Raw genomic sequence first — 11,293 nt, forward strand, 5'->3', positions numbered from 1 at the left:
AATTATTCACGAATGTAAACTCTTAAGGTAGATTTCCATGTAAAATACATTCTTCATAGATACAAGAATCACTTATATTTAGATTCTTACATGTACTAAAGACAACATCATGAATGCTTAATATTTCAATATTATTTTTTACTTTTATCCATTCTAGTATACAATATTCAACTGAAAATACCATATTTGTTCTCACAAAAACACCAGCCAACTAAAGATTATTCCAAATGAGAACAAAGCATCTAGAAATATTGAAAAAGGGATACTAAAAGATTTCTCCGGAGTTCACGAAAACGCTATAATATTAATAAGAAAAGATAAATGAATTGTCTTTTATACTATTTTATAATTTCACACGTAAAAAACGTAGACCAATGTGACGAAGCAACAACAGATCATGGACCAATGAAATCGCTCAATGTACGGATATTAGCGTCTGTCAGCGTCACCGGGACCTGACCTTGGCGGCGCTTGGCTGCATTCACGGAAGGCGCCCGAAAACGCTTCGGAAAAAGGCATCGGGGGCAGCGCGCGTTCGTGTCGCCCATTGTTATCCTCGTCGCGTGTAATGGCTACCGTAGAGTTTGTTGATGGTGCTCGGTCTGCTTGTACGCGCAACGGCCTATCCTGAGCCACGGTACGCGGCAACGTGGCCCAATCTGACGGAAATAAAATCGAGACGATCTCTACCGCTGAAGTACCGCCAATTTTATGCAACCGAGAAACCCGCGCTTCGTATACCAGTCGCCGCAACCGCCACCGCGCTTGGACGACATGATCTGCGCGGGTCAACGTTGCTCATTAACAAGCGTGTAACTCAAAACTGATTTCGCGGCATCCACGGTTGGCAAATTCTCGTCGGCGTTGTGTTTGGTGTTAATTTTAACGGGATCTAACGTATCGAGAGGCTATATCAAAGCACTAAATTGATCGCCATTGATTTTTCCACCGCGACCACGGCCCTACCGACACGAGGAACTTGTTTCTCGTATGTTGTATTGGACGAAATACGTAAATCAAGTACCACGATTGTCAGAATTAGTGTGACCAGCTGCGCGGTATTCCGCGCCGCAGTCATGGCAACTAGAAGATCATCCGTTTGGCACTCAGACATGTAACCCGCGGCGCCTGTGTAGACTATCACATGTGAGTATCGTATGTCGCGGTTATACTTTGAGCCTTCGTTTCCTACCTGTCTTCTATCAACTTTTCCTTCCATACCTGTGTATGAAAGTCGCCCCTACATACATTTGATATGACTCCGTCACTTATCTAGACATGTATATTAAACAGTACCTGTTTTGTTTTCATTTAATGAATGCCTACTGATTGTGCAGGGTCAAAGGCAACACATCAATGGCCCTAGAATCAAATGGCAACAACGTGGTGTGGTTGAACACAACCCGTCCTGATCAGATACAACAGGTATGCAGCTTGTGTAGCATGATGTAAAAAAGGAACGAGTTTCTTCATTGATATCTATTAACTTCTCATTGATGCTTAATACACATAACGTATATTAGTGTATGTAGCACGTTGATTGAAACAAAGTATTTTAGAATATTGTTTTTTTTAAAGATGCAATGTGAGATTTATGATATCTAATAACAGTTACTGTTTAACAGAGCCAACCTATCGAGCAACCAGTGAAGTGTTCCATGTTTACTCAAACTGAACAAACTAACAGTTTTACTCAGACGGAGCAGAGTAATTCTAGTTACGGCGATCAGAGACAGGTTATTAATTGTAAAAATATATACAAAATAGATTTTTACATTTCATTTAAAAGGAACAATAAATAATCTTACATTTAATAATTTATAATACTTTTCTTTAAATATAAGTTTTTTTATATTTTATTGTTGTTTCTGTATAGATCTATTATATGAATTTTCAGTTAATAATATATTTTCCTGTATCTATATTCATTATATTAAATTAAATTAAATTAAATTAAATTAAAAATTGTCATTTAATATTAATTTACAGCAGCAAGCAGCTATGTTTGATCCACAACAAATACAGCAGCAGCAAGCTGCTCAAGGTCAACAATCGCAGCAACAGCAATCTCAACAAATGTATGTTACAACAGATAAAAAAGAGGATAAGTCTCAGCAGCAATCAGCAACTGCTGACTTCCCTTTCTACTACAATGTCAACATGCTTCAAAAGGTTCAAACAAACGCGGTGAGCACGATTGGTGCGATCACAACCGACGACAAGGGTTGTTATCGTTTTGATGTGCAACCTGTCGGTTATAACACATTATTGAATCAGATGAGTATTGCGGCTGCTACCAATGCGACCTTCAAATGTGACATTTGTGGGTTGGTCTTTGGGCATATGAGTTTGCTGAATCATCACAAACGGATTCATAATACAACACCTAGTAATCTTCAGCAACAACCACAGCAAGTTGTTGTGCAAACACCGACAACGGTTACTGTTGCAACTACACCAGAAAGACCATATACCTGTGATGTGTGTGGAGCTTGTTTTGCATTACCAGGAGAATTAAAAAGCCATAAAACAAATATGCACCAGAAACCAAAAGTGCAAATTTGTGAAGATTGTGGCAGTGAAGATCCTTGTGAACATCATCCTACGAAAATTAAAAAGAGTATGTTTTATCAATAAGAATAAGATAAATTAGTTATTGGTTTCAATCTTTATAGAAATTTTAAATAATATAAAATAACTTTGCTTTATAGAATATATAGTATTTGTTTAATAAATATTTTTATTAATACTCTTTGTTTAATAAATATTTTAAATATACTTCTGTTTTTACAGCTATCAAACCTGGTCATCATCCTGTGAAACGAAGGGGTGTCACTAGTGTCACTAAGTGCCACAAGTGTAATGGGACAGGAATAATTTTTATTGGTAAGTAGAAATTGTCACTGCCATGCTTTGTACAGAATTGAAGAAAAATGTTTGCTATAAAAGACAAAATTACATTTTGTGATACATCAAAATAATATATATTAACTGTCATAAAAATTATGAGAAAAAAACAACATTTTTCTTCCTAAACAATGATCATCTTTCCTGTACTACTATCATTTCATTACTATCATGATCGTACATCGGGTGGTGTATGGTAGGTAAACACGACGAAAAACTAGATTCTGGAATCAGTTCCCTCGCAAAGTGTGGCGGCTGCAAGGCAACAGGCCGCATCATCATAGGAAGTAAGTCGGAAAAATACAGCCAAAAAAATAAGAGATTTATATTTCATAGTATATTTTAGAATCGTCTATTGATGATTGGGTGACATCAATTAAGCTTTCCTAACAATTATGAAAATTTTAAAAGTCATTATATCTTCTTATACTTTATTTAAGAAAAAATTAAATGCCATATTACCGTTTCATAAAAATATTTGGGATCACTTTCGTCATTTGTTTTACCTATTCGAATATATATTTACCTATCCCGAATTTGTGGCAAAAAAATAAATGTTTTAATACTGCGAAAATTTAATATTATAAGCTTCTTTTATTCTTTATAGTATCATTATTTTATTTGCATGCATTTGTTGTAGATAGACAGAAATCTTCAGCACTTGCTGGTTTCTTATAATATTAAAAATTTTTAATTTTAATTGCATCAATTCTGTTTTCTTTATGGTAGCATTGTCAATATTTATATTTAAGAATCATTGCACGGAATAAAATCTCCCCTAAGGGACAGTTTTATAAATTTGATTCACTAATCTTTGGTATTGTTATAATGGAGAAATTATTTTAGATTTCAGTTCATATAGTTCATTCTTTCTTTATTTCAAGACATAGGTAATTAGGAGCTCATTTTAATACTTTCAATATATCTAATTATTCTATACATACATATAATAATACAAAAATCAGATTTCAAACATCTGATGCCATACCTCATTTCTTATTTTCTGCACTAACTTCCATAACCCGCATGTTCAGATTTCTACATAATATTGTTACATTTGATCAAAAGCATTAGTTTGGCATCATAAAATGATTTCTATAATGTAGAATTTCTCTTTTATACATTGAAGTCCTCTTTTAGATATATGAGGAAAAAGAGTATATTTTTCAAAAAACCATACACAATCCAGTGTCTCGAATTCTTCAAAGCATTTACTCGATCATCTCAAAGCATATCTTTTTGTAGAACTGGCCCTTTGAGGAAAACTAAGAATTTGGGTGTTTCTTTATTTACAGGCGGTAAACAGAACAGTCAAAATCAGGCAGAGAAGCCGTTTCATTGCAACGTATGTGATGGAACATTCTCCAGATATTCGTCACTTTGGTCCCATAAGAGACTTCATTCTGGAGACAAACCTTTCAAGTGTGAAGTTTGTGGCTTAGCTTTTGCAAAAGGTGAATAAAATAGAATCATGTAAATTAACCTGTTGTTAACTTGTTTCAAAAAAGTAAATCATATTGTACACTGACGATGTTTATTTTTTCACTTATAGCTGCTTATCTAAAAAATCATGGACGAGTGCATACTGGTGAAAAACCATTTAAATGTAGTGTTTGTGGTATGCAGTTCTCACAAAGTCCTCATTTAAAGAATCACGAAAGAATTCATTCTGGTGAACGTCCTTATCAGTGTGAAGTATGCGAAAAAACATTCGCTAGACATTCAACACTTTGGAATCACAGAAGAATTCATACCGGTGAAAAACCGTATAGATGTAATATATGCGGTTCGGCCTTTAACCAAGCTACACATCTGAAAAATCACGCGAAAGTTCATACCGGTGAAAAACCACATAGGTAATATACAGCATGTATTTTTATTGTTTCATTATTTCTTTCTTAATTTACGCATTTAATCAATATCGTTTGTCCCCTAGATGTGATATATGTGAGATCGGATTTTCCGATCGCTTTGCATTAAAGCGTCATCGTGCAATCCATGAAAAATACGGTCAAACTGCCCGAAATCAGAATGCAAATAATCCAAGTAACGCACAGCAAGCGAATGCGAGTAATCAGCAGCAACAACAGCAGCAACAGCAGCAACAACCTCAGCAAGCACAGCAAGGTCAACAGGTTGTTGTAGTGAATGCTACGACTCCTGTTACTGTAAGTCAAGGTCAAGGACAAGCAGTAATGCTTGAAGAAGTCTACAAGTGCCAGGTGACCTTCCCTGAGCCTAAATGATTCAGCTAGAGAATACCTTTCAGAAGCTGGTAAAGGGGTTAATTTTTTAACCTTTTTTAAACAAACAAACAAAAAATATTAATTAACACTGACAATGCGATATACGTATGTGTAAACGTATACAAAAAAAAAAAAAAATGCAAACAGATATGTGGATGACATCGATGAAGAAGCAAGTCTCCAGAGTGACTGGCAGCATGCTTTCTGTGCAGATTTTGTGAGAGGATTATTTGGTGACAGAGGGTATATCTTAAATAAATACGCATGAAAAAAAAAGGGTACCACTAAAAAAGAAAAAGAAAAAAAGAATAAGAAAGACTCAGCGATAGTTTGCGCGAGTGAGTAATTTTCATAGAACGTGATTCGGAAGAGTAACGGCTCGTATAAAATCGAAACATTCTCCCGACCATCAGTGGTGTGAAAAAAATTTTTTGTGAATGAATATGAAACGATATTAAAAGGGAAAAATTGAAGAAACGAAAGGAAAAACAGTAATAAATCTATTTTATATTTTGTCACTTGAAATAGACGTATTACTTAGAAACATTGACATTGGATCAAATAACAAACTCGTTGATAATGACATTGTTCTATTGATTTACGCATGTTGAATTACAAATTAATTTTTGTTTATTTTTCTTGTATTTTCGTGGATCCCTCGCTCTGAACAAAATTGAATGGAAAAAAAAGTTATAGTGACCGTAATTATATTTAAGTTTCATGACTCACTGAACGATTAAAAAAAAATACATGTGATAGCTTTGAGTGGATCTTGGCTAGGCGGGAAGCGGCAGTAATCTGATCGCTATAATACTAACGAATTGTGCATGTTATATATATTTGACAGTGGCGTAAGTAAACGTTTCAAAAACGGATCTAAAATTATATACAAATATTATTAAGTTTAAAAGAGAACGAAAAAAAACTATTTTAAAAGCCTGAACCTCGGCCCTTGTTTATTATAATTTAAGTGAAAGGATAATTATGATTATTGATTTATATTGATCATCTTGTTTCTTTTTAACAATTAAATTAAATTAAGCAAAAGAAGTAAAAGAGGAATTAAAATTTAAAAATGAAGAACATAAACATAAATCGTCATCGAGAACTATTGTCATCTTTGCATGCGTCTTTATGTTATGAAACGGAAGTCGTGGTACGGAACGATATCGCGATTTGAGCGAGCCTTCTTCCGTCCAGTCATTCGGGATCACAATAAAAAAAAAATTAATTATTGCGTTATTGCAATGACAACGACCACGATTTAAGAAAATAAAAGAAGGAATATCAAGATGACAAAAGTAACATACCACAAAAGAAGATTTCTATCTCACACGGAGCTGCAATAAATAGTGAATATCGACGGGCAGACTAATCTGTTTTATAATTTTAAGGCCGTGAACTATAATGGATATCAGTTATTAAAATAGTTACTAGTTTGTAACGGCAAAATAGCTGGCTAGGTTATCTATACAATATATACATAATTAATTTTTATATCCCCATTTGTTAAAAGCGATGGCCAAACACCGTCGCTGCGAACTCTTAAAATAGCAGTGAATCAGAAATCGATTTGGTTGTAATTCAGAAAAGAAGTAAAAAAGGAGCTCCGACTAATCGGTAACTTGTGATACTGGCGATGATTAGGATACCACATATGCCATTTTGAAGTAAAAAAATACACTGTTCTTCGGACATCTTCATCGATTGCATCTTTTTTTTTCACAATATAATATATGTATATATACATATGTTTGTGTATGTGTGTGTGTGTGTATATATATATATATACACACACACACACACACACACATTTCTTTTCTTAATATTCCTTAATCGGTTCGAATAAAATTTATATTATTTTCTTATCTTGCTTCTGATGAAAATAATTAATAAAATCAAAAATATTTTTTCTTTTCTTTTTGGATTCACTGAACGAATTACCAAATGAAATTTAACTTTTCGACATCTAAACTGTTTTTGTACTAAATTGAAATTAAGTGAATAAAATAAATGATTACTGTAATAAATAAACCCTAAGAGATACATATGCAGGACAAACGACGATATGGCTCAGTCATGTCCCAAGAATCGTTCTTTTTATACAATGTTATAACTGATTATTAAAATATTAACGAAGAAGAAATGCCATCGAAACAAAGTGATCGACTCTGCAATCAAATCGTTAATCAGTAATAGAAGATCTTTGCTAGGAAAATCTAGGATTGGGGATTACTTTGTTTTTATCGCTATAACTTGTAAAATAAAGATAATGCTATTACGTTTAATTTACTTTTAATGTGGTCATAATACCTGTTACAGTATTTTCGATTAGATTAGAAAAACTTTTATCTTCGATATTTTCTGAATTTTTCATTCATCTGACGCTCTTTAATTATACATACATGCACACACACACATACACACATGATTTTTTTCTTTTTTTTTAATCACATCCTTTTTAAACGCAAATTTTAACACTTTTCGTTATTACTAAGTAGTAGTAAAAAACTTTCTTCCTGAGCTTACCAATGCAATGGTAATTTCTTCTTAAATTATCGTATTCATCAAATAGTAATCGCAGATATGCTTGAATTTTTTTATCACTCCTTTATTCGAAACTTTAGTCACATTATTTTGAAGATAATAAAAACTTGTAAATGGTCACCCAAGCTAGTATGTTCGAAATATGTGCTGTTTCTCTCTATTATTTTGCTGTGTAACAGCATTCTCGAAGAAAGCAGAGTTTGTAAATATATGTATTAATAATTATAATAGATATCGCCGGGTCGAAGAGGAGGGCTCTAATATATAATCTTAGTGTTTTACTAAACGACTCATTTTCATTTGAAAGCACAAAAACAGTTGAAAGAAAAATAAAAGCGATCCTTAGACTGTTAAGTCTTAAGATGAAAATTTAAAATTGTTATTTGAGAATTGAAACACGATAAAATATATTTGATATTTAAAACAGCTGCTCAAAATAATTACAGAATTAAACTCCGGTTCAAGGAATTTTGGTAATGTATTTAATTTTTCTAAAGTTCCAATTGGAAACTTAATATTTTAAATGCTTTCTATTTGTTTTTGTTGTTGTTATTTTTTGTTATTGTTATTTCTAAATTTCGACTAATTTTTTCAGAATCAAATTCATATACAGTGATTCTTATAATTGTTTTGAACAGTTTTGGTTTGCTGATTGACCATTAGCAAAACTTGTGTCGAAAAAGATCATCGGGCCCTGTTTTTCGAGCGAACTAACGTACGTTTTATAATATTGTACCTACATTAAATAAGAGACCTATCGCTGAGAAAGGTCTATAAGGATTGTAAGTAATGAAGTCTAGGTGAATAAGTAATTTTAGGAATCGTGTCGTAGAAATTATCGAAGGAGATACGGAACTGTTTATAAAGCAACCCCATAGATCATTGTATTCAATAAATTACTAATCAGTGCCATTTGTAAATCAATAATTCTATCAATTTTTTTCTCTTTTTTCAAATTATTTATTCATTATAACAGAAGAACCGACTTGTCCTTTTCACATTCTTGTAAAATTTCATTAGACTCCTTAGATAATATTCTGCGAACAAAACGGAAATTCGGAGCTTCCATTTTAATCAAAACGTCTGGAAGCGTCTTCCTGAGCCTAGCGGGAATATATCCTAAACTACCCGATTCTTCGGTTGTACATAAGCTCGTGAAATCAAGTGGATTTAAAAGAAAGAAAGAAACGAAATTATTTTTATTTTTCTGCGTTACGATATGTATCGATCAATTTGATTAATCATCGAATCCTTTCTTGATCATTCTAGAAACTAAGGGTCGAGGTTTCAGGGTCATCGTGAAAGCCAAGAAATTCTTTTTTGTAATCGCATCAAGAAGAATCATTGAAACGCCGGATAAGAAAATGTACAAATTCTTTTCGACGATATAAAAATCATCGAAGACGATCAGTGTCCTTAAAACATTCGACCCTTTTACAATCGAGTTGATTTCGAAGGACTGACGGCTTAATGAATTTGCGCATGCCATTCACTCAATGATTAATCTTTATCTGGCTTTTAAAAGAAAAAGAAAGAAGTACGAACGGCTCTCCTTGCAACAGTATTTTATAATATAAACGGTAACGCAGTGAAGTCGATATCCAGATAAGGATTAAACAGGCGAATATACGTAAAAAAAACTTTATATAAGTATATATTGTATAAGTCTTGTAACGTGTACAGATTTTTCGTCCGTGCTCGAAGGAAAGACGAAGGGTTTTTGTACAAAACTATCTTCGTGAAAACACTGCAGATAACGTGCAAAGAGAAAACAAACTTTTTGCGATTCTCTTCTTTTTTTCCGGTTCGTATTCTTTTCATTTTTCTCTCTCCTTTTGATAACAATATTCGTCGTCTAGCCAAAAGAAAAAGAACAAGTAAGAAAAAAAACAAGAAATAGAAAAAGGGGGAAACATTACGAGTATAGAATATACGGTACTGATTATACTGCAATTATTCGTAAAAATTTAAAACGATGGAAAATGGTGGAAGAGAGAAGAAAGGAAATCATGAATAAAACTAAAATATAGCGTGAAATTTTCAGATTTCATAATTTAAAAAAAGGAAAAAGAAGAGGAAGGATAAACAGAAGGAAAAACAAGGAAATATGCAGTCCTATCGCGATGTAGATTAATTTTTACATGACACCACGTTGTATGGGCAATAATGCTGATCATACGAATTTTTGATAATAAAACACGTTCCTATTAAATTATCTGTTCATTGTCGTATTGTTAAGTCTTCTAAAGCGGGCCGAGTGGTAGAAAAAGAGAGAAAGAAGAAGAAAGGAGACGGGAGTTCTAAGGAAGATAGACTGGGTGAAAAGAAGGGAAGAGTCGAAAATGGCCTCTTTGTAAAATAATAAGGAAACATCCTACTTTTCGAAGGAAAAAAAGAACATAATAATAAATAATAATACAAGAAACAAGAAGATAGGAGAAAAAATAAAATAAAGGAATCTTGTAATTTTCTATCGTGACGACAAGAAAATTAAAAAAAGAAAGGAACATTGGTAAACACGACATGAGACTGTATATTTAACGTAATAATTTATTTTCTGGGTATCTATCGAGATATTTTTTCATTTGCCATTGTAAAAAAAATTTTTGAAAATCTACGCACTTTCTAATAAGCTAAACTATAGTAGGAGTGTAAAGTTATATATAAAATTGTAAGATGATGATAATGATACTGATGATGATGCTGATGAGAATGATAATGAGGATGGTGATAACGATATGATTACGATGATCAAGAAAGATGAATTATTTTGGTCTTTTTCACAAAGGATCTTAATGATTCGTCGGTATACTCATCGTCGAATTCGTAAGAATATCGGGAATATTTTGTTCCATGAATATTGTAAATGACGAACGATCAATCTCGGTATTTTTGCCATCCGCCACGTGAGAATGCCGGATAAAGAGAATTGTAATTAAAAAAGAAAAAAGATTTTACTTTTATCATGTAACATGTTATAGATGAAGCGAATTGTATTCCACGATGCGCTCTTTTAAAACTAAGTTTCAATCTTTCGTTTTCCTTTGGCTTCGATTTCTATACGAGTTTTTGTTTTTAAAACTGTCTGATATTGTGAGAAAAAAGAACTTAAACATTCTTTATTCTTCTTTAATTTTGAACGATATTGAAAGGAAAAAAAAAGGATCATTTATAAAATGAAACTAAACAATATACGATAAAAATATTGTGCGGTGGATAAAGCCACTATGAAAAAACTTGTGAAATGCGCGTGTACGCAATAATTACGTGTACACGCTTGAACACCGTTTTGTATGAAAAAAACAGTCATAAAGGAAAAAAAGATTGTCACTTTAGATTAGTCTGCTGTCAATATAACTAGAATTATAATTTTGAATGTAACATGTATCATATTGATTATTGCCTAGATAAGAACCGTACCGATTAAAAAGTTAGCGCACGATTATATCAGACTTTAGGTATAATAATAAATGATGTCCACGGGACATTTTCATTTTTGAAGATTTACGTCAATTTTATTCAGTAGATGGCGTGTGCAAAGTTTAATACGCCTGGATTACAATAATTTTAATAATCGATTGCTTTTATTCAAC

The 11,293-nt window shown here is 32.7% G+C and overlaps 1 protein-coding gene across 5 annotated transcripts; it reads left to right on the plus strand.

Moving 5' to 3' along the window:
- Positions 1-488: 488 nt before the first annotated feature.
- LOC122537537 (zinc finger protein 2 homolog) lies at positions 489-6,873 on the plus strand. 5 transcript variants are annotated; one of them, XM_043670774.1, is made up of 10 exons: positions 490-1,146; positions 1,338-1,425; positions 1,626-1,736; positions 1,990-2,187; positions 2,278-2,620; positions 2,794-2,886; positions 3,108-3,194; positions 4,203-4,361; positions 4,460-4,763; positions 4,844-6,873. In XM_043670774.1, coding segments are annotated over exons 1-10 (1,695 nt in total). In that variant the 5' UTR covers positions 490-1,144; the 3' UTR covers positions 5,154-6,873. The 5 variants fall into 5 exon arrangements, with proteins under 5 accessions (XP_043526707.1, XP_043526710.1, XP_043526709.1 ...); XM_043670772.1 differs by having other exon boundaries at positions 489-1,146; positions 1,993-2,620; XM_043670771.1 differs by having other exon boundaries at positions 1,990-2,620.
- Positions 6,874-11,293: the final 4,420 nt, after the last annotated feature.

The sequence above is a fragment of the Frieseomelitta varia genome, unplaced genomic scaffold, assembly GCF_011392965.1.
Source record: "Frieseomelitta varia isolate USP_RPSP 00005682 unplaced genomic scaffold, Fvar_1.2 scaffold_912, whole genome shotgun sequence".
NCBI lineage: Eukaryota > Metazoa > Arthropoda > Insecta > Hymenoptera > Apidae > Frieseomelitta > Frieseomelitta varia.